Source organism: Choloepus didactylus, chromosome 1 (assembly GCF_015220235.1).
Source record: "Choloepus didactylus isolate mChoDid1 chromosome 1, mChoDid1.pri, whole genome shotgun sequence".
Classification (NCBI taxonomy): domain Eukaryota; kingdom Metazoa; phylum Chordata; class Mammalia; order Pilosa; family Megalonychidae; genus Choloepus; species Choloepus didactylus.
Window position 1 is genome coordinate 156,634,130 of NC_051307.1, and position 23,951 is coordinate 156,658,080.

General features: G+C 46.6%; 1 protein-coding gene across 1 annotated transcript in view; it reads left to right on the plus strand.

Annotated features, from left to right (window-relative positions):
• LOC119539958 overlaps nt 1-23,951 on the plus strand; it is a 200,858-nt gene that overhangs the window by 169,047 nt on the left and 7,860 nt on the right. The window contains 3 exon segments of the mRNA XM_037843889.1: nt 114-370; nt 372-483; nt 833-1,011. Of these exon segments, the coding sequence (XP_037699817.1) occupies nt 114-370; nt 372-483; nt 833-1,011 (548 nt within the window).

Consider the following 23,951-nt stretch of genomic DNA (forward strand, 5'->3'; position numbering starts at 1 on the left):
CAGCAAACCCAAGGTCTCCTTGCAACCCTCAAGTTAATGGCGTCTGAAGAAATCCCGCAGGAACCGAAGAGTTGGGGCCAACAACCCTGCCCCCATCTCCCCTTCCTTTATAGGGCAGCGAACTGAAGGTCTGAATGAAGGCGGCCGCCGGCCAGGGACAAACCTGGTCCTCCGACACCCTGCCCCCGCCCCCGTTAAGAGGGGAGGAGCGACGGCTACAATGGATCCTCCTGCGGGCTTTGTGCGAGCTTGGACTCCAGCTGTCGCCGCCCCCCAAAGCCCCCGGCCCCGGGAGGGCGCGCATTTCCGGGCTGCCCACCGCCCCGGTCGCATCCGTGGCCGCTGCCCCGGCAAAGTTGAGAGCCGCCCCCGCTCGCTCCGTGGCCGTCCCGCCCCACTCGCCCCACGAAATGCCGGTCGACTTCACGGGGTACTGGAAGATGCTGAGCAACGAGAATTTCGAGGAGTACCTGCGCGCTCTCGGTGAGTCCCTGCCCGCCGCACTCGGCCCCGGGCGCCCCGCGAGCGGCCCCAGGCCCCCCACCCCGAGCCCGCGCCGGCTAAGCCCGCTGCCAGGCTGCGCACGGGAGAATTAGGGGTTTTTGGTGGCAAATGTCTGATACTTGGCGCTGGGTGTAATTTCATTGAGAAAGCTGGGCTTGGTTTGTCTGTTTTTGTTTTAAAAGGGGTAGCATAAATAAGGACAGAAAAGTTCAAAGCCCCCGGAAGCCCCAAAGATGTTCTGTGCGGAGCGGGTTCCTGGGGCCCGGCTGCCCTGGGAACGGTTCTCCGAGGTTTCCCTGCCCACTCTTTGCTTCCGCACCCCCTGCAGATGTCAATGTGGCCTTGCGCAAAATTGCCAACTTGCTGAAGCCAGACAAAGAGATCGTGCAGGACGGCGACCATATGATCATCCGCACGCTGAGCACTTTTAGGAACTACATCATGGACTTCCAGGTTGGGAAGGAGTTTGAGGAGGATCTGACGGGCATAGACGACCGCAAGTGTATGGTGAGGACTCGCTTGCACGTTCCAGGCATCTTCCTGCCCAGGGGGCTTGGCCAAGGGTTGGGCTAGCTATTTCATCTGGGAGGGGAGTCAGGGCTTTACCTGCTTTCAGTTACTGGGGATCTTCCCACCCCCAGCCCCGGCTGTATGCAGCACCGACTCAGCAAGCATCAGGCTCTATCCAAGCTGGATGGGAATAGTTAGGAAGGCTGTGGTTTGTTGAGTCTCCACTGTGTCCAGGCATTGGGCCAGATGCTTTGTACACATGACTTACCTAATTTTCACAGCAGCCTTTGAGGGAGGTATGAGTACACCCATTTTACAGATGAGGAAACAGTCTCAAAGAGATGAAGTAACATGCCAGAGTAGCACAGTAGGAAGAGGCTGGGCTGGAATTCCAAGCAGGTCTGTTGGACTCTCCAGTCTGGGCTTTCTCCTCCAGCTGCACTATGGGCTGATGGAAGGAGAGAAGGAAGTGAGAAAAGAAAGAAGAAACACAAGGAACCCCTTTAAAATATAAACTTCCTATATGAGCTAGCATGAAACCGCTCTATGAAGGGGGCACCTTGTTCTGTGCAGGAAGCCCTCTGACCCGGCCCTTCCTCCCTCCAAAGCAAGGATTTGGCTCCTGGCCATCCCCTGCTCCTCCTTACCCTCAACTGCCCACTGAGCTTCCTTTGAACCAGTGCAGCCAACCTCTACTCAGGGTCAGTGCTGCTACGGCCCAGGCCAGAGGAGCAGTGGGGTGAGGGGGTGGGGGTGGGGATGGGGGTAGATGAACCCCCCCTCCCCCAAGGGTGGGAAGCTGGTGACCTAAAGACCCCAATTAACACTGACACAGCAGACTCTGGAGGGTTAGCCCAGTCCCCCACCCCTCTGTCAATATTCCCGGGTCGCTGGGAGGTTGGAGCTCTTAGGTCCAAAACTCCCGTAGGCTCACCCTCATGGAGTTCTCCCCCCCGCCACGATTTATGCCACAGCCCCATATTATGCAATGGCTCAGATTCAGAGAGAGGGAAAAGACTTGGTAGGGACCGAATTTGAACCCTGGCCATTTGACGTCAAAGCCCAGACTCCTCTCTGCTGGTAGCCTTTGCAGAAATGAGATGAGACGGGTGAGGTTTGTTGGGACTGTGGTTGAAGTTAAGGAGCCCCAGGCCTGGAGGACTCATTCCATTCCCCACCCCTTGTTTATTCATCTGGAGGCAGTCAGGGGTTGGTATCTGAGTCTCCTGTTTGGAATGAGAGGGGAAGAGGGGGTGGCCAGTGGGGAGTGTCCTTGGAGGGCCACCAGTGGGGAAAAACTCTATTGTTGTAGTGAAATGTCAGGTTGTGTCTTTAAAAGGCCCAAGGCCTCTTACCCGCCTGAGAGGCTCACAAAGGGAAAGGAGGCCTTCAGCTGAGTCAGCCATGGGGAGGGGGAGGGGGTGGGGTGGGGAGGTGGCTGTGTTTCTGACGGCTGCCCGAGATCTGCTCCCAGGTCTGCTGCATGGAGCTCTGCACCCTAAGAACAATCCCCAGCTCACTATTGGGGTATTCACAGAGCTCATCAAAGGTCTCTCTTTATTTTGGGCCATGGTGACCTCTGGAATGTGCTGGTTTGTACTTGGCTAATTCTCGTCTCTCTCTTTTAGTCCCCCTCCCCCCTCATCCATTAACTCATGAAACATTTATTGACTGCCCGCTAATACCCTTCAAGTGCTTACTATGTGTCAGGTACTATTCACATTTTATATCCACACACTTAACCTTCACAACACCATTTTCAACGCCATTTTACCGATCAGAAAATGAAGCACGATGACATGCTCTGTGATGTTGAGCAAGTTAAGTAAGTGGCAGAGGGTAGATGTGTATTCTGTCCATTTCCATCCAGTTGCAGAATCTCTGCCATTAACCACGACACTCTGTTTGCCCTTTCTCCCCCCAGGCCAGTCCCTGTGCTAGGCACTGGGCACAGCTGAATCAGTGACAATCCCGATGTCTAGGAACTCATTGGCTTTGTGGTAGAGACAAACACACACAGTTACAACTCAGGGTGATCAGTGGTGACGAAAGAACCACAGAGTACTGTGAAAGCCCAGAAGAGGGAATCCCAGCAGAAATTGTAGAGGAGTTGACGTCTGAACTTAAATGTAAAGTCCAAGGGGAGTGGGGGGAGGGTTTTGGACATAAAAGAAGCAGCATGTGGCCACCATCTTTTCTCAACCCAGCATCAGGACTGTGGTAGGTGAGCAGGTCCGGTGAGGGAACCTAGCAGCTGACAAATTCAGTGAAATGGTCACTTTTGCTGACCCAGAGTTAGGGCAGCCCACTCCCAAGTAGATGGCCATGTACTCATGTCATGGTCGCCTACGGGGGAGACAACCCCCTTGGTTGAGCATTCCCTCGACCACTGAGGAGGCCTTGTCTCTGGCTACCCTGATGTACAGTGTACAGCTTGGACCACAGTGAAGAACGTGGATGGGGGATGGAGGGGTGCGGGGAATAGGATTAGAGAAACTGGCAAGTCTCAGGCTGTGGATGGAGGGGGAGCTCCTGCTTGCCAAGAGGCCACAGTGGTGGTTGCCAAAGATCACTTTCACCATTGCCCCTTCTGCCCTGCACCATCTGCACCCATCAGCCAGAACCAGTGGCAAGGAAGAGGCCAGTTTGTTCTCAGCATCACTTGACCCCATTCTAACATGGTCTTCCCAGTGTGGTCCAGGGGTCTCGGTTCTCATCTGGGACCATCATTCCTTGTTTGTTCATTCCTCTTTTGATCATTTCATGGCACTTACTCATCTCTGCAGCCTGTGCTAGGGAGAGGGTACTGACATGAATCGCACCAGATTCCTGCCTTCACAGGGGCTGAGTAGTGGGGGAGGCTGACACAAGCAGCCAGAGTGATACTTAACGCCTGGGAGGCCAGGAAAGGTTTCCACAGGAAGTAGGGTCTGAGCTGTGGCTCGAAGGACAGACAGGAAGTAGCCAGACAAACAGAAAATGGATGACAGGAAGGACAAGGCCAATTAGCATTTGGCCAGTTCTCTGACAGATCTCAGCCCTGGGGACACAGAGGTGACAAGGCCGCCTTGAATGCCCTGAGGAATGACCAGAGATGTAGAAAAGACAGATGCATCTTCAGGCCGTTAGAACCCAGTGCAGTGATGAACGCAGTGGTGGAGGGGTGCAGATCTGGGAAGCCAGGGAGCAGTGTTCCAGGAAGGTTCCCCAGGACCGAGGTTGAGGGTTCCTGAAAGATAAGTAAGAATCAGGGCAGATGTGCATTATAGGCAGAGTGCACGAAGGCCCAGGGATGAGAAAAAGCCTGGCTGGGAGGAGGGTTGAGTGCAGTCCTTGTGGCTGGACTGCCTGCAGCTGGGGCAGAGGAGCACAATGAGGACAAGGTAGGGAGCCTGGATATGACCCCGAGAGGCCCGGGGAACCCTTGCCAAGCTGTATGCTGGGAGAGGCGGGGTCAGGCAGACATCCCTCTCCAAAGGACCCAGAGGCTCCCTAGCTCCAAGATCTCTCATCCTGCTTCCTTTCCATGGGAACCTTATCTATGATTGAGAACAGCAGCTGGAGGGTGAAATCTGGCCTGCAGATGTGTTTTCTTTAGGCCACACAGTGTTTGAAAAATTTCAGAATCAGTTGCCAGTGATTGCCATGGACTGCAAGAGTTCACCAAAAAATTCATATTTGGGGCTGTTCTTCCCCAAATTTTAAAAAGTCAAGAGAACTGAAAATGCTGGGCATGGTGTCAGAGCCTGGGGTGCAGTGGCTCTCTTTAGATGGGACATTCTCCAGTTCACCAAGGTCCTCACCCCACCCTGTTACTGAAGTTGAGGAACAAATGGCCGTTTATTATCATTTGCACTGTGGGTTCCTTTAGTTCTGGAGTTCTCAGCAGCAACCCAGGGAACTTGTGAGAAACACAAATTCTCCAGCCCCATGTGCTGAAGCAGCGACTCTGGGAGCGTGGCCAGCAGTCTGTCTATATCTTAGCAAGCCCTCCAGGTGATTCTGAGGCGGCTGAAGTTTGAGAAACACTGCTTTGGAGTAAAGAAAGATCTCTCTGTACCCACATCTCCATAAATAGTGGGGAAACTATCAGAGTGGTCCATCTGACCCCAGTGGACCCCTGAAATTGCTCTGTGGCCTCCCCTAAGGCTGAGAGGTGGAGGGTTCCACCCCTGTGTAGCCCTTGGTCGCACAGCCCGCTTTCAAGGCCGGTCAGTGTCTGTCTGGATTTTATATGAACCATCAGCAGCAGGGGCTGTCATTTTGGTGGAAGGCTGGGTTCAGCTAAGCAGACCTAGAGGTGGCTCCTGGGTTCAGGAGTGCATTTCTCCACTGCCTCCTGCACACCTTTGTCCATTAAAACGTTATATCGGGCTGAGTTTGAGATCCGTATCATTTACTGAACATAGCAGAGATGAGCTTTGGCAGGATAGGGGACCTTCAGATTGTGTTCCCCACTCCTGAGCAGGGAGTTCCTCGGAATATTTCTGTTCTTGGCCCCTCTTCCTCCCCCAGTGTGAGGAGCTTTTGTGGAAGAAGACTGAGCCTCGGCCAGGAATCACATCTGTGGGCCTGGCTCTGCGTGGCAGTTGCAAAAGTTCTGTCTGTCTTTGCGCCGTTGACATGGGGTTGGGTTTCCCCTGCAGGAGGCAGCTTTGTTCACCAGGAGCCTGGCGCCCCCTCCCCTTGCCTTCAGATTCAACTGTGAACTCAGGATGACCCCTCCACAGAGCCTGCCTTCCGCTTCCAGCCCTCAGCCCCTCTGCCGCTTTCTTTGTTTATATTATAAAAGGGAAAGAATTCACATAGCACAGGAGCCTGCAGAGTGAAGAGGAAAGGACCCTCCCCTCTGCTTGGCCCAGTCCCCGACCCCAGAGGTAATCACTGTTAAGAGGTCTGGTGGATCTGTCCAGAATCTTCCTCAGATTTATTATCGATCCTATAAATCCAAATGTATTATCTACTGATTGTTCAATATCTCTACTAAAGCCTAAAAAAAAAAAAGGTAAAAAAGGATCTATATACTACACGCTACTCAATGATATTTCTTAAATATCCTCCACACCAGTCCTTATAGATTTTCTGAATTCTTTTTTCTTTTTTAACCACCCATATATTATGCCCTTCCCTTCCCTCCTTTCCTTCCGTACTTCAGTCCATCTATCCATCCATCCATTCATCCATCCAATTATATATGTAATAGGTGAAATCCACCAAACTGCTGCTAACACCAGTTTATACTCTTACCAGCTTTCTAATCCTGTTCCTGACCCATTAAAGAGATTATTTTTTGTTCTTACTTTTAAAAACACAATGCTGCTGGCAGCATTAACTCCCTGCACTGCCGAGCTGAGAATGCCTTTGGATTGGAGCCTGGGCTCCCCCTCAAGATAGGCACCGTTTGCTCCCAGTCTGGTCTGTGTTCCTGGCCCTCGGTTGGGTCCTTTCCAAGATGGGAACACAGGGTGTCTTTCATGTCTTAGCTAAAGTTCCCCGACCTTTGAAATCGGTGACAGCAACATGCTTTTGAGGATTATGAAAAGAAGAATTAAAGCAACCCAAATAAAACTCACAAAGTAGCTTCCAAAACTCACACTGGTTTGTTAGGTTTTGTTTTTTTGTCAGGCAGGAAGAAAGGAAAATGACATTTATTAAATCCTCACTAAGGGCCGTGCCTATATCAAGTTCTTTTTGTGCTTTTTCTCCCTTGGTCCCCACAACAAATGCTGTTCTGTATCATTACGGCTGTTTTACAGATGAGAATCTGAAGCTCAGAGGTGAGGTCCCTTTTTAGCCCCAAATCACCCAGCTGGCTGGTGGCAGAGGGAGGAGTCCAGCCTAAAGAGGAGTCTGTCTAAAAGCTCTGTCCTCTCTTGTGAGCCTTATGGCAACTCAGAGCACACAGTTCGAAAAGAGGCATGAGGGTGTGCAGAAGGAATGCTGATCTCGGAGGCAGAATACCTGGTTCTGAATCCCTCCCTCTCTCTCACCTCACCAGCAGCGTGACCTTTAATGGTTCGTTAGACATGCTGCTGCTTTTTTCCCATCTGCAAAATGGGTGTCACGATCCCTGCTCTGCCATATCACAGGGCAGGTTCTGAAGACCATAGAAATAGCACAGGGACAGCTCCTTGTGAAGCCAAAACCCTAGGTCCAACGAGGGGCCAGGGCCCTTTCTGATATTCCAGAGTGAGGGGCGAGGCATTGTCACTCGTGATTGTGAGTTGTAGCTATTCATCACCCCACCCTGACAGGGTGGCACCCTGTTTTGGGTGGTTCTGGAGGGGCTGCACATCACAGTACACTGTGTCTCCTGGATGAGCCGCTGAGGCCAGGAAGATCCGAGAGTCCCATGGCCTGTCACATGATGCTGCATGGACCTGAGCCAGGCCACTCACACCCTTTCTTGGGATTTTATTTAAGGACCCTGGGAGAGAGGGGATAAGTTGATATTTTATAAGCCTGGAGCTTTCTGAGGTCCGTCTCACCCCCCACCCCACCTTCTACAACTGCACAGAGAAATCTCATAGAAGGAAGAACTGAGATGAGGCCAGGAGAGAACCAGAACAAGAGAGAGAATGAGAATGCAACATTTGGAGGTTTGCTGGAGTTCCTGACACCAACTCTACTCCTAGGCTTTCCATCCGCTTGAGCCAGTGCATTCCCTTTCTTTCCCCTTAAGCTATGTGAGTTGGGTTCCTGTCACTTGCGTCTAAAAATTTCCTTAAAAAGTCAGTGTCCAGAGATCATGGGCCAAAACCCACGTAAGTAGTGAAAGCAGTAGTTCTCAAACTTAAGTAGGCCCGCTCCCAGAGTTTCTGATGCAGAAGGTGGGGGGTGTAGCCCTAGAACTTGTTTTTCTAGCAAGTTCCCAGGCAATGCTGATGCTATTGGTGGTCCACTCTTTGGATAACTATTAAGAGGAAAACAGGGACGCGAGCTGGCACATGCCCAGCTTCCTGTGATAAACTCATCATGATTCAGTGTAATAAACCTGTGCTGGGCTAAGGGTGCACAGCTCTGGTATGACTGAGAGTGGAGAGGTGCCGCCCTGTCCCCGGGGTGGAGTCTGGCTGGTGAAACCAAACTCGGCAGCCACCCTTGACAGTTTGCAACCAAGGGTCTGAGTTAGTGATGCCAACTGTGTGTGCAGCTGGACCAGTGTCATGTTTTTAGATGCAAGTGACAGGAACCCAATTCAAACGCGACAGAGCAGTTAGGGACTTTGGCTTCAGGACTGACCTGGATTTGAATCCAGGCTGCTCCTTCCAGCTCTCTTTCCTTAGGGAGCCTCGGCATCTTCACCTATAAAAAGGAGCCAGTGATAGACCCTCCTGATAGGGTTTTGTGGGAATAAAATGTGGTCATGAAGTATTTCAGTTATGTATTGCTGTGTAACAAGCCATTCTGAAACAGTGTCATAAAACAACAGTCATTTATTTTATTCACTTATCTGCATTTGGGCAAGGCTCAGAGGGGCTGGCTCGTCCCTGCTGCATGCCAGGTCAGCAGGGGCAGCTTCCCTGGGAGGCAGAGGATCTACTTTCAAGATGGCTCCCTCACACTCCCTCCCCACTGGCTGCTCGAGCTTTCTCACAACCTGGCAGCTGGGTTCCAAGAATGAGAGCCCCAGGGAGCAAGGCAGAAGAATTTTGTGGCATTCTGAAGTCCTACCTGGCCTCTGAAGTCGTGTAGCCATCTTTCTGCCATATTCTATTGGGCAAAGCAGGCACAAGGGCCCAGCCATATTCAAGGGGAGGACAAATAGACTCTACATCTTGCTAGGTGCATGGTAAGGTTCCAGAAGGTACCTTAGACAAGTTCAAGGTGCTGCATGAATGTTAAGCTGTTACCACAGTGAAGGTGGAACATTCCTCTTTGGCTCAACCTTGAAAGTCTATCAGGGTTGGGCCATTTTTTTTCTGACAAATCTTGTGTAGCAGTGGGAGCCATTGAAGGAATCTGTGTGGGGTGGGAGAGGAGCAGGGTGTGTGGTGCCTGGAGCTGGGCCTCTGCAGGCCCGGAGGGAATGCCTCACCTCCCCAGGCTGGCTGCCCCGGGAGCCAGGCCCAGCATGGGAGACTGGCCTGTGGGCTGGAAGGTGAAAGGGAAAAAAATCATGTGGGAAAGTCTGCAAGAGTGGGGGTTGGTCCAGGACTTCCCCTTCAGCCCTGCATCTCCCTCCAAATGCCCGGAGAGAAAGGTCTAAACGGTACCTGAAACCACAGCCTGGAGCCCCCTTTTTCACTGGTCGAGCTCTCCCATCCTCTGAGGATGTCTGGGCACTCACAATCAATCCAGATCCCCAGAAGAGGTGGGTGGGGCAGTAAGCATCTGGAAGATGAGAGCTGATGATTGCTGTTAGGTCCCATTTGTTGGAAGAGAAAAGCCGGTTGAAGGAGTTTATGCCCTCCCCCAGACTACTCATCCCCGTGAGTCATCCTCAGGAAACCAGCCCCCACAACATCTCACATGGGCTGAAAATTCATGCATTTTTTGACTTGGAGCTGAGTGAAAACTCCTGAGAGCAAGGACTGGGCCTGAGTCACAATAGCCAGCTCCCTGGGAACCATCTGTGTAACTCCCTGGACTGTGTAAATTGAGTTGTGCTAGAGCTTAACCTCCCCACCCCCATCCTCCAAAGAGGAACCCCAGGTATCTGTCATGCTGTCTGAAATTCTACCGTTAGAGCTTATTTACTTTGGTTAAATATCCAGAGACTTCTCTTTAATATGCAAACACCTCAGAGTACTAGCGGCCTTTAATATGGGGTATGAATGAACTCTATTCTTCCCTCTTTCCTTCCCTCTTCTCTTCTTTCTTCCCTCTTTCTTTCCTGATTGAGGGCCCAAGGACAGTGCAGGAGAACTCTGGGGAAGAATGAGAAAGACAAGATTTGTGCAAAGGTAGGGATAAAGAACCCAGGTTCCAGATAGGACTGGCCCTGCACTTAGAAGATGGAAAAACAAAAAATACCTTCTTAATAGTTTGCAGTGAGTCAGAAAAATCATCTTAGTCTTTGACTTGGAGATACTACTTCTGGGAACATATTCCAGAAAAACCATTCAAAAAAGGAAAGAAAAAAAAACTATATCTGTTTGTACAGAAGTGTTCATAGCTGTGTAGTGCTAATCCTTAAAAATCTATACAAGCATAATCACCATCTGAAGGCCTACTATGTGGCAAGCCCTGTCCCAGCACTTTCTGCCTAGTCATTTAATCCTCCAACAATTCTGGAGAAAGGGGGCAACTCTTCAAGTATCTCTGACTCCTGAGTTTGTGTGGTCTATACACCAGGCTGCCTCGTGCTGGTGTTACTAAATGCCAAATAACCACTGGTGGTTAGAGAGGCTGTGACTTTTCTAATTCAGTAGACCACTACATAGCCACATAAATGGTAAGTGTGAAAACAAATGATAAATGTGTTTATGGGCAGTCAGTCAAGTCAACAGGTTTTATAGATTCTGCTTCTTAACATCTCTTCCCCGTTTTCCCAAACCCCACTACTCTGAAAATCTCTTGCCTGTAGTAACAGTAACAGTAATAATAAAAGTTAACACCTCCTATGCTCACTATATGCCAGGCCCAGCATTTTCCATGGATTATTTCATTTAATTACTGCAGTGTCTCCACATTGATCTTCCCTTCTACCATCCTCAACACCGCTGGCCCATCCTTCCATTCCGAAAAGGGAATCTGATCATAATACTAGCCCCCAGCTCAAAACCTCAGAGGCTCCCCAGCGCTGACAGCTCTGTCTGGCACTCAGGCACCTCAGGACGTGGCCTCGCTCGCCTCCAGCCCCAGTCCTCTATCTCACACCTTATGCTTGGCCCCATCCTACCATTTGGAGGTTCCTTAACTTGCCATCCTCCTTTACATCTCTGCTCACTTCCCTAGGCTAAGTCCTCCTAGGCTCTGCCTCCTTGGAGAATAATGACCCACTGGGCAAGACTCAGCCTAGGATTAACTGCTCTGCTGATCCAGTCCAGGCTCCCATCCCACCACCACCCCTTCCTTTGGCCCCACTGCCCATAGGACACTGGTGACACTTGTAATGAGTCTGTGAGGTTCTAGACAGTGAGTCCCACACCTTTGTGGTCTAGCATGATGGATTCCAAAATCTGTTAAATAACTGTTCCATAAAAATAGCAGAACCTCAAACAAAGTAAACAGTGGCCATTGACTATATTACTGCAAGAACCACTTGTTTAAATAATAGTTAATATTTGTTGGGTATTTCCCACAGGCCAGGGATTCTTCTAAGCACTTTCCACAGAACAAAGATGTAACTTATTTGACATCATGTAGCTGGCGGAGCTAAGATTTAAATCTAGGCAGTCCGACTCTAGTTGTTACCAGGGAGAGATGGATCCATTGTTGTTTTAAGGGGTCAGAGCTCTGGAATAGTTTCTCTGTGAATTTTTAAAAAGTGCAAAGTGTGCCCCACTGAAGTAGTGGCTGTGACTGGTGTTGGGGATGCATTTGTCAGCCCCAGGGGAGTGAAGTCTGGTTGATATATTTCCCACTCTCCCCAACAATGCAGGGCACCTTTCTGGCTGAGAATTCCACCCCCTATGGCTGAAAGCCACTGTTCTTGACCCTCTGTTAAGCTCTTGCTTGTCCACAGCCCAATTCCCCCTGAGACAGGGACCCAGCAGTCAGGCTGAGTCAGTACTGATTCAGCTCTGGAACCAGGCCCACATCTTTAGAATCTTGTCTCCACCACTTACAAACCAGTTGGTCTTAGGCAGGTTACTCCACTTTTCTGTGCCTCTACTTGTCTGTAAAATGGGGATAATTATAAAGGAGTGAAAGCCCACTTCCCAGTGAGGATTAAGTAAGCAATGGATGGGAAAGGCCTGTGATACAACTGCTTCATAAATACGAGTTGTTATTATTCATCCTTCCACCCCATAAACTGTGACCTCCAGAAGACAACATTCTGGCAGTGACCACATGTATGAAGGGAAGCCTGGCCACCCAGAAAGGAGCTGGCAGGGTGAAATGGGTGGGGGCTGGGCCCTAAAGAGCACATGCCCTCAATATCTACAGAGAACAGGCTGGGCAAGGCCAGAAGCAGAGGGATCTAATGTTTACAGAATATTTTATGCGTCTATGTGTCCTGCCCTGAAATAGGTCCTTGGAACTCCTTGTTTCATTTTGCCCTGATGCCTTTACTCTGTGGTGGGGCACGTGGGCTCCATTTTGCAGATGAGGAAATGAAGGCTCAGAGAGGCCGAGCAAATTGCTCAGGGTCACCCAGCTAGAAGGAGGTTGGGATGGCATTTCAGCTCAGGCCTGCCTCTCTCCAAGGCCTGTTACCAGTTCCCTCCTGAATGTCCAGCTCGGGCAGGCAAGTAGCAGCATCTGTGGCAGCAGGATGCCCATGTGGGAACAGTGGGGAGGACAGAGGCTCTGAGTCTGGCAGGAGAGGGTTTGAACAGTGGCTCATACTCCTCTTTCTGGCTGTGTGGCCAGAGCACGGTGCCCACGTGTTCTGAGCTGCAGTTTCCTAACTGTAATATGAGGACATCGGTACCCGCCTCCCAGGCGGTTTGAGCATTATGTGGAAAATGGTATGCAGAGCTCCTGGAGGAACCCAAGAATTGAATTCTCAGGGCCAGTGTCATGCCAATGGCTAACAAATTTCTATGAAATTAATCTGTGGAAAAATAATAAACAGCTATGCTGCCTGGAATACATTCTTTAAAAAAAGAAAAAGGACATTTATTGCCTGAAAAATTACAAGAGTATTCCTAGAATCTTTTCTGCCATTAATTCATTCATTCAACAAATGGTAATGCAATTTTCTCAGCCCTGGATTCTAAGGTGGAGGGGTGGGGATCCTGGGGTAATCCCCATCTGGATCCTGACCTGTTCACACTTCCCTGGTTACACAGCCAGCACATCCTCTGAGAACTGTTTGTTGCAATTTGCCTTGAAAGATTAAAAAGTAGCAGCCAGAGGCCCACACAGAAGGGGCGAGGCCTCAGGCCAGCTCTGCCTGTCAGAGCCCCTCAGAGTGGTCTCTGGCAGGATACCGCCCCCTCCTCACCATTTTCCCACCCCCTCTGCAGGGAACCTGATAACTGGCTGATTGCATCAACTCTCAGGTAGCAGGGCCAGCTCTGCCTGCCAGATAAGCAAGCATCTAGATTGTCCATGGCACTAGGTTTGGAGGACTGGAGCTATAAAGACATGAAGTGAGGAAAAAGAGCCCAGTAAATTCTGGGGTTAGAGGTGCAGGGTCAGGCTCCAGGAGGAGGGTTGTGCCAAGAGATTCCCACTGGCCAAAGCCCATTTAGAAGCCTCACTCCTGCCTCCCCTGCAGCCTCTGAGCTCAATATCTGTCCATGCTGTTCCCCTACCTGGGATCTCCTTGCTCATCTAATTACTCTTTCTACATTTCCTCAACCTAATTTCGGTGGTGTTTTCTGGCTTCTTTAAGCCTTTCCAATGGGCCTCAGCTCCCAGCTCAGAGGCTGGATGAGGCCCTTGCCCACTTTCATAACTTCCGTCTGCCCAGCACTTACTGTTCTGCTGGAATTTTCTGTCTGCTTCTTTTCTTTTCAGTAGACCCAAAGAGCAGGGTCCTCACCTCACCTCCTTCTACTTCCAGTACCCCAAGACTGGTGTGCAGGAGCTGTAGAACCCTGCTAAATGCTGTTCCCTTTGCAGAGAAACATGCCACACAGTCCTTCAAGGGTTGGTTAGATCAGGGCACTGCAGAGCACAGTGGCCAAGAACCTGGGCTCTCGAGTCAAATCTCATCTCCCTGCTTCACAGCTGGGTGACCTCAAGGACGCATTCTCCACAATTGTAAAATGGGGAGAAGAGTACCCACGCCAGGCAGTCACAAAGATTCAGCTTGGTATGGCACATATTTTGCTTAATAGCCTGCCCGGCACACAGTGAGTACTCAATGCATGCTATTGTGGTGATGATGGTGACAGTGAGAACGACCACGATGCTCTTCGTTCCACCAGGAAGCCTTGCCTGATCCCTGGGTGGGGTTGGAATCACCCATCCCAGCACAAATCACAGCTGGCATCATTGCCAGCTTCCATATCCATCTTTCCTCCAGGCTGAGCTGTCCCATTGCAAGCCGGCGGCCAACCTTGGGGCCATGCTTAATGCTGGGCCTGGGCTGGACACACAAAAATGTATGGAATGAATGGGTGCAGTTCTGTGGGGACCCCATGACCTTCTCCAGCCCTATTTCCCTCCTCTCCATCCAAAACCTTGGCATCCTTGGGGCCTTGAGCTGTCTAATGGTTTCTTGTTTTAAAATCTGGCACTTTCTGGCATGTTTAAGGAATAAAAAAAATCAGGTATCAAGATTATTAGTCTTATTTTTATCATTCTCTTTGTCCTAAGCATTGTGTTACTGTTTTCTCTTAGCTTCTTTATGATATTAGAATGGATTCTTTCATGCTCACAAAGACCTTGTGACTTTACTGCTTTTAACAGCTTTTACTTCTCTCATTATTTGTTCACATTTTAAGGCCTCATTAATTTAATAAATTTTAATCTGCTTTTAGAGTGAAATTGTGCCAATTTTAGACAATTGCCAGCCCGCTAACAATGGCCAAGGAGAAGAGAGAGCCAACACCCACTCACTCAGCCTGGTCTCCTGGACAGCTCCTGGACTTTTTAGCCAAAAAGAACTGGGTTCAAGTTGTGGTTCTTTTCCCAACCCCCAAGATGACTTGGGCGGGTTACTTAATTTAAGCCTAAATTTTCTCAACTCTAAAATTTAAGATTAAGTAAAACCTTTTGGAAAGCACCCAGCACAGTCCTGACACCTTACAGGTTCTCTGTTACCATCCCCTGCCCTGCACTTCCAGTCATTCATTTAACACAAGACCCAGAGGCAGAGAACCCTAGGAACATACACATCCTCCTAGGAGGAAGCCCACTTTACAAACAAACTCCAGGAAGAAAGACCAGTTTGCATCTTTTAGTGATTCATGTTATATACAGAAAGTGTCTAGTCACTCTCTGATCTGTAAATTTTCTCCCAAAATTAAAGAGCAGGGGCTTTTGAGTCAGACCTGGGTCAGTCCTGGCTCTGGCCTTTGAGGGCAGAATCACCCTGGGTGAAGCACTTTGCGTCTTCTAACCTTTCTAACCTGGCTCTGGAGCCACAGGGATGAACAAGATGTAGTCCCTGCCCTCCGGGAGGTGGGTCCATAGCAGATAGCCTGTAGAGCTGGGGAGTAAAGAGGACTTGAGGTGAGGGATAGAGGGCTTGGGGTGATGGGTCATCCCTCTGCTCTTTGGCGAAGGTGTTTCAGGTATGTGAGAGCCTTAGTGAATGTCACAAATTTCTTATCAGCCAAGTCAAGACCCACCATTCATGGGTCACACCAGGTCACTGCCAAGAGCAGTTTTCATCTAAGGGGAACTGTCTGTCACTCCCAATACTAGTCACCCCGATGGGGCAAGTGCACCTCACAATGTCCCTGGGACGTGCTCGCTCAGACTGTCTGTGGGGCTGGTTTTCTGTGTCACTGGTCACCATGCAGTAGCAATGGGCTGGGGTTTCTAAGTGGTCAGGGGAGCTAGATAATGGCTTTTAAAGTGACAGTTCCCTGTCATAGCAGTGCAAAGCTGTGCTCATCCATCTGTTGGCATATGTCTTTCTGGGAAAGATGCTGATAAAGCTAGTGTTGGGGGTTGTTTTTAGATTTTAATAGAAAAGTTTGACCAGCTTCACTTTACAACCAGCTGCCCTGGGCTCCAAGTCATTGGCAGACTTTCAGTAGGGCTATGGGGTCAGCATTGATGGAGAGGAGATGAGTTGAAGGTGGCAATAGCTTCTTCTTGTCCTTGGATTTGTCTGGGCTTCATCTCTAAGGTGGGTGTCCCAGCACCCTTGGTTGGGGGTGAGGCTAGCACTGCCTACTGCCTTGGTTTGAACCCATATACATCTGTCTTTCCTATGTGATTTGGATGTGCACATCCTCTTGCCTGAAATTCCCCCATTAGACCCCTATTAATTGGATTTATAAATGGTGAGTCTCTGAGCTAGGAAGCTGGGTTGAATGGCCTCTTAAAGACCATTTTGGATCCAGCATTCAGGGAAGCTGAGTCCTGTCCCCAGGACTGTTCACTGCTCCTGGACCAGCTAAGGTAGCCGGCTCCTGGCTGCAGGGAGAAGTCATGGAATAAGTTCTTGGGTCCTGGCAAAAGTTGTTATCAGAAGTTACATTTCAAGTCCTAAGAAAACACCAGTTACCATTCCTCTTCCAACATTACTTATTTCCTTATTTTCCCTCATTTGTTTATGGGTGATTATCCCCCTCCCTGACTCCCTACCCCCCTTTTCTAAGGACAAATCCAGTCCCCCGGGAAAGAAAAGGTAGGCTTATTCCCACAGGATAAGAAGCTTAAAAAGAAAAGTCTAGTTCCACCAAAAGTGAACATGGGGTAGTAAAGTGGGAGAACTGAATTACATTTCTGGCATCATCACATCTGTCAGTGGGGTGTCTCCAATTCTTCTGCTTAAACAGAGACTAATTAAATTTTAGGGGAAGCAGGAATCCCAGTGCTCATGGGTGCCTGGCATCCTTATGGATCCACATCCCCTGGAAATGAAGGCACTTCAGAAAGATTTAGCCTTGATGATAGCATGTCCATCACTGTTTCACAAATATCCAAATCTTAATAAAACAAAAACAGATTTTAGTTATTGTTCCACTTCATCAAGCAAACCCCATCCATATGCCAGCTCTGGGCTTCAGGACGGTAACCATGGTTACCATTACCTAGTGCCCCCGACCTGCCGGCCCTATTCATTTTTTTTTTTTAATCTTCATTTTATTGAGATATATTCACATACCACGCAGTCATACAAAACAAATCGTACTTTCGATTGTTTACAGTACCATTACATAGTTGTACATTCATCACCTAAATCAATCCCTGACACCTTCATTAGCACACACACAAAAATAACAAGAATAATAATTAGAGTGAAAAAGAGCAATTGAAGTAAAAAAGAACACTGGGTACCTTTGTCTGTTTGTTTCCTTCTCCTATTTTTCTACTCATCCATCCATAAACTAGACAAAGTGGAGTGTGGTCCTTATGACTTTCCCAATCCCATTGTCACCCCTCATAAGCTACATTTTTATACAACTGTCTTCGAGATTCATGGGTTCTGGGTTGTAGTTTGATAGTTTCAGGTATCCACCACCAGCTACCCCAATTCTTTAGAACCTAAAAAGGGTTGTCTAAAGTGTGCGTAAGAGTGCCCACCAGAGTGACCTCTCGGCTCCTTTTGGAATCTCTCTGCTACTGAAGCTTATTTCATTTCCTTTCACATCCCCCTTTTGGTCAAGAAGATGTTCTCCGTCCCACGATGCCAGGTCTACATTCCTCCCCGGGAGTCATATTCCACGTTGCCAGGGAGATTCACTCCCCTGGGTGTCTGATACCACGTAGAGGGGAGGGCAGTGATTTCACCTTTCAAGTTGGCTTAGCCAGAGAGAGAGGGCCACATCTGAGCAACAAAGAGGCATTCGGGAGGAGGCTCTTAGGCACAACCATAGGGAGGCCTAGCCTCTCCTTTGCAGCAACCGTCTTCCCAAGGGTAAAACCTATGGTAGAGGGCTCAACCCATCAAACCACCAGTCCCCTATGTCTGTGGTCATGTTAGCAACCATCGAGGTGGGGTAGGCGAATACCCCTGCATTCTCCACAGGCTCCTCAAGGGGGCACTGCATCTTTTTTTCCTTGTTTTTCTTTTTTTTTTTAACTTTCCTTTCTTTTTTAAATCAACTGTATGAAAAAAAAGTTAAAAAGAAAACAAACATACAATAAAAGAACATTTCAAAGAGACCATAACAAGGGAGTAAGAAAAAGACAACTAACCTAAGATAACTGCTTAACTTCCAACATGTTCCTACTTTACCCCAAGAAAGTTACCTAATATAGCAACATTTCTGTGAACTTGTTCCTACTATATCCATCAGAAATTAACAGACCATAGTCATTCCTGGGCATCCCCAGAACATTAAATAGCTTATCTCTTCTTCTTGGATTATTGTTCCCCCTTCTTTAATTGCTCTCTATTGCTAGTTCCCCTACATTCTACATTATAAACCATTTGCTTTACATTTTTCAAAGTTCACATTAGTGGTAGCATATAATATTTCTCTTTTTGTGCCTGGCTTATTTCGCTCAGCATTATGTCTTCAAGGTTCATCCATGTTGTCATATGTTTCACGAGATCTTTCCTTCTTACTGCCGCGTAGTATTCCATCGTGTGTATATACCACATTTTATTTATCCACTCATCTGTTGAAGGACATTTGGGTTGTTTCCATCTCTTGGCAATTGTGAATAATGCTGCTATGAACATTGGCGTGCAGATATCTGTTCGTGTCACTGCTTTCTGACCTTCCGGGTATATACCGAGAAGTGCAATCGCTGGATCGAATGGTAACTCTATATCTAGTTTTCTAAGGAACTGCCAGACTGACTTCCAGAGTGGCTGAACCATTATACAGTCCCACCAACAATGAATAAGAGTTCCAATTTCTCCACATTCCCTCCAGCATTTGTAGTTTCCCGTTTGTTTAATGGCAGCCATTCTAATCGGTGTTAGATGGTATCTCATTGTGGTCTTAATTTGCATCTCTCTAATAGCTAGTGAAGCTGAACATTTTTTCATGTGTTTCTTGGCCATTTGTATTTGCTCTTCAGAGAACTGTCTTTTCATATCTTTTGCCCACTTTATAATTGGGCTGTCTGTACTATTGTCATTGAGTTGTAGGATTTCTTTATATATGCAAGATATCAGTCTTTTGTCAGATACATGGTTTCCAAAAATTTTTTCCCATTGAGTTGGCTGCCTCTTTACCTTTTTGAGAAATTCCTTTGAGGTGCAGAAACTTGTAAGCTTGAGGAGTTCCCAGTTATCTATTTTTTCTTTTGTTGCTTGTGCTTTGGGTGTAAAGTCTAGGAAGTGGCCGCCTAATACAAGGTCTTGAAGATGTTTTCCTACATTATCTTCTAGGAGTTTTATGGTACTTTCTTTTATATTGAGATCTTTGGTCCATTTTGAGTTAATTTTTGTGTAGGGGGTGAGGTAGGGGTCCTCTTTCATTCTTTTGGATATGGATAACCAACTCTCCCAGCCCCATTTGTTGAAAAGACCATTATGACTCAGTTCAGTGACTTTGGGGACCTTATCAAAGATCAGTCGGCCATAGATCTGAGGGTCTATCTCTGAATTCTCAATTCGATTCCATTGATCTATATGTCTATCTTTGTGCCAGTACCATGCTGTTTTGGCAACTGTGGCTTTATAATAAGCTTCAAAGTCAGGGAGTGTAAGTCCTCCCACTTCGTTTTTCTTTTTTAGAGTGACTTTAGCAATTCGAGGCATCTTCCCTTTCCAAATAAATTTGATAACTAGCTTTTCCAAGTCTGCAAAGTAGGTTGTTGGAATTTTGATTGGGATTGCATTGAATCTGTAGATGAGTTTGGGTAGAATTGACATCTTAATGACATTTAGTCTTCCTATCCATGAACATGGAATATTTTTCCATCTTTTAAGGTCCCCTTCTACTTCTTTTAGTAGAGTTATGTAGTTTTCTTTGTATAGGTCTTTTACGTCTTTGGTTAAGTTTATTCCTAGGTACTTGATTTTTTTAGTTGCTATTGAAAATGGTATCTTTTTCTTGAGTGTCTCTTCAGTTTGTTCATTTCTAGCATATAGGAACATTACTGACTTATGTGCATTAATCTTGTATCCCGCTACTTTGCTAAATTTGTTTCTTAGCTCTAGTAGCTATATCGTCGATTTCTCAGGGTTTTCTAGATATAAGATCATATCATCTGCAAGCAATGACAGTTTTACTACTTCTTTTCCAATTTGGATGCCTTTTATTTCTTTGTCTTGCCGGATTGCCCTGGCTAGCACTTCCAGCACAATGCTGAATAACAGTGGTGACAGCGGGCATCCTTGTCTTGTTCCTGATCTTAGAGGGAAGGCTTTCAGTCTCTAAACATTGAATACTATGCTGGTTGTGGGTTTTTCATATATGCTCTTTATCATGTTGAGGAAGTTTCCTTCAATTCCTACCTTTTGAAGTGTTTTTATCAAAAACGGGTGTTGGATTTTGTCAAATGCTGTTTCAGCATCTATTGAGATGATCAATTGATTTTTCCCTTTTGACTTGTTAATGTGTTGTAATACATTGATTATGTTGAACCATCCTTGCATGCCTGGAATGAACCCCACTTGGTCATGGTGTATGATTTTTTTAATGTGTCTTTGGATTCGATTTGCAAGTATTTTGTTGAGGATTTTTGCATCTATATTCATTAGGGAGATTGGCCGGTAGTTTTCCTTTTTTGTAGCATCTTTGCCTGGTTTTGGTATTAGATTGATGTTAACTTCATAAAATGAGTTAGGTAGTGTTCCATTTTCTTCAATGTTTTGAAAGAGTTTGAGTAAGATTGGTGTCAGTTCTTTCTGGAAAGTTTGGTAGAATTCCCCTGTGAAGCCATCTGGCCCTGGGCATTTATTTGTGGGAAGATTTTTGATGACTGATTGGATCTCTTTGCTTGTGATGGGTTGATTGAGGTCTTCTATTTCTTCTCTGGTCAGTCTAGGTTGTTCATATGTTTCCAGGAAATTGTCCATTTCTTCTACATTATCCAGTTTGTTGCCATACAGTTGTTCATAATATCCTCTTATAATTTTTTTAATTTCTTCAGGATCTGCAGTTATGTCACCTTTTTGATTCATTATTTTGTTTATATGGGTCTTCTCTCTTTTTGATTTTGTCAGTCTAGCTAGGGGCTTGTCAATCTTGTTGATCTTCTCAAAGAACCAACTTTTGGTGATATTTATCCTGTACTGTTTTTTTGTTCTCTATGTCATTTATTTCTGCTTTAATCCTTGTTATTTCTTTTCTTCTACTTGGTTTAGGATTGGTTTGCTGTTCATTTTCTAGCTTCTTCAGTTGATCCATTAGTTCTTTGATTTTGGCTCTTTCTTCCTTTTTAATATATGCGTTTATTGCTAAAAATTTCCCCCTTGGCACTGCTTTTGCTGCATCCCATAGGTTTTGGTATGTTGTGTTCTCATTTTCATTCGTCTCTATATATTTAGCAATTTCTCTTGCTATTTCTTCGTTAACCCACTGATTGTTTAGGAGTGTGTTGTTTAACCTCCAGGTATTTGTGAATTTTCTAAGTCTCTGATGGTTATTGACTTCTAATTGTATTCCATTGTGGTCAGAGAATGTGCTTTGAATAATTTCAATCTTTTTAAATTTATTGAGGCTTGTTTTATGTCCCAGCATATGATCTATTCTGGAGAAAGTTCCATGAGCACTAGAAAAGTATGTGTATCCTGGTGATTTGGGATGTAATGTCCTGTATATGTCTGTTAAATCTAATTCATTTATCAGATTGTTTAGGTTTTCAATTTCCTTATTGGTCTTCTGTCTGGTTGATCTATCTATAGGAGAGAGTGATGTGTTGAAGTCTCCCACAATTATTGTGGAAACATCAATTGCTTCCTTTAGTTTTGCCAGTGTTTCTCTCATGTATTTTGTGGCACCTTGATTGAGTGCATAGACATTTACGATTGTTATTTCTTCTTGCTGAATTGCCCCTTTTATTAGCATGTAGTGGCCTTCTTTGTCTCTCAAAACATCCCTGCATTTAAAGTCTGTTTTATCTGAGATTAATATTGCTACACCTGCTTTCTTTTGGCTGTAGCTTGCATGAAATATTTTTTTCCATCCTTTCACTTTCAGTTTCTTTGTGTCCCTGTGTCTAAAATGAGTCTCTTGTATGCAACATATTGATGGTTCATTTTTTTTGATCCATTCTGCAAATCTATATCTTTAAATTGGGGAGTTTAATCCATTTACATTCAACGTTATAACCGTGAAGGCATTTCTTGAATCCGCCATCTTATCCTTTGGTTTATGTTTGTCATATTTTTCCCCTCTCTCTATTAATATCCTTTATTGTACCCATACCGAATCTCTTTAGTACTGAACCTTTCTCCAAGTCTCTCTGTCCTTTCTTTGTTTCGCTGTCTGTAGGGCTCCCTTTAGTATCTCCAGTAGGGCAGGTCTCTTGTTAGCAAATTCTCTCAGCATTTGTTTGTCTGTGAAAAATTTAAGCTCTCCCTCAAATTTGAAGGAGAGCTTTGCTGGATAAAGTATTCTTGGCTGGAAATTTTTCTCACTCAGAATTTTAAATATATCGTGCCACTGCCTTCTAGCCTCCATGGTGGCTGCTGAGTAGTCACTACTTAGTCTTATGCTGTTTCCTTTGTATGTGGTGAATTGCTTTTCTCTTGCTGCTTTCAGAACTTGCTCTTTCTCTTCCGTGTTTGACAGTGTGATCAGAATATGTCTTGGAGTGGGTTTATTTGGATTTATTCTGTTTGGAGTTCGCTGAGCATTTATGATTTGTGTATTTATGTTGTTTAGAAGATTTGGGAAGTTTTCCCCAACAATTTCTTTGAATACTCTTCCTTGACCTTTAACCTTTTCTTCCCCTTCTGGAACACCAATGAGTCTTATATTCAGACGTTTCATATTATCTATCATATCCCTGAGGTCCATTTCGATTTTTTCAATTTTTTTCCCCATTCTTTCTTTTATGCTTTCATTTTCCATTCTGTCATCTTCCAGGTCACTGATTCGTTGTTCAACTTCCTCTAGTCTTGTACTATGAGTGTCCAGAATCTTTTTAATTTGGTCAACAGTTTCTTTAATTTCCATAAGATCATCCATTTTTTTATTTAGTCTTGCAATGTCTTCTTTATGCTCTTCTAGGGTCTTCTTGATATCCTTTGTATCCCGTACTATGGTCTCATTGTTCATCTTTAGTTCTTTGAGTAGCTGCTCTAGGTGCTGTGTCTCTTCTGGTCTTTTGATTTGGGTGCCTGGGCTTGGGTTATCCATATCGTCTGGTTTTTTCATATGCTTTATAATTTTCTGTTGTTTTTTGGCCTTTGCATTTGCTGAACTTGATAGGGTTCTTTTAGGATTTTTAGACCAATTGAAGTCCTTATCTCTAATTTATCAGATCTACAGCTTCATGGAGTACACTTTCTCTAACTAACCAGCAGGTGGCGTCCACGAGCCACCTGCTCTCCACAAGCCAGTTCTCCCCTGCTTAGCCTTTTTGTGAGTGGGGGAGTGAGTCTTGTGGGGTCCAATTGGTGTACCAAGCTTGCGTGTGTAGTCGGTGTTGCCAGCCCTGTATATGGGGCATGTTTCTGGGCAGTCAGTGAGGGGGGGTGGCTCTAACAATCAAATCTCCCTGGTGATCCTAGAGTTTTAAAGCTGCTGCAATAGTCTAATCCTTCAGTTCAGTCCTGCCACAGTTTGTCTCTGCCACTGACCCACAAGTCCTTGGTATTGGCGTATGGCTCCTGAGACTTGCAAGTGGGCCCCTTTTCCAGGCCGTGCACCCCCTGGTCCTCTGTTGAGGGATGACTGTGCTATGTCACAGGTGAGTGCTGTCCCCCCAGGGCAGTTCTGGGCTGCTGGGCTGTGTAGGGAGGCTCCCAGTCTGCTGAAATGATGACTGAATGGGGCTTTGTTAATTCACACTGCTCCACCTTCCCAACTCTGGGACAATCAGCTGAGGTTGCAGGGAAGGCTAATGTCCACGCCCAGTTTTGTGGTGTGTGCCTGTTATTTGAAGCGCTTCCATCACACTGGGTTGTCTGGGGCAGCTCTGGGCTATGGGGCTGGCAATGGGCAGGAGTGTTTCCTGTCCACCAGGATGATGGCTGTGAGTAGACACCCCCCTTTTCTTGGGAAGTTGTGGTGTTTATTGAATTTTCTCAGCCACTGGATTATTGCCTTTTGTCTCAGAGCTCTCTTAGTTCTGCTCTTGTCTTGACCTGCCCAAATTGCAAGTCTTTGAAGCTTTCTGTATTG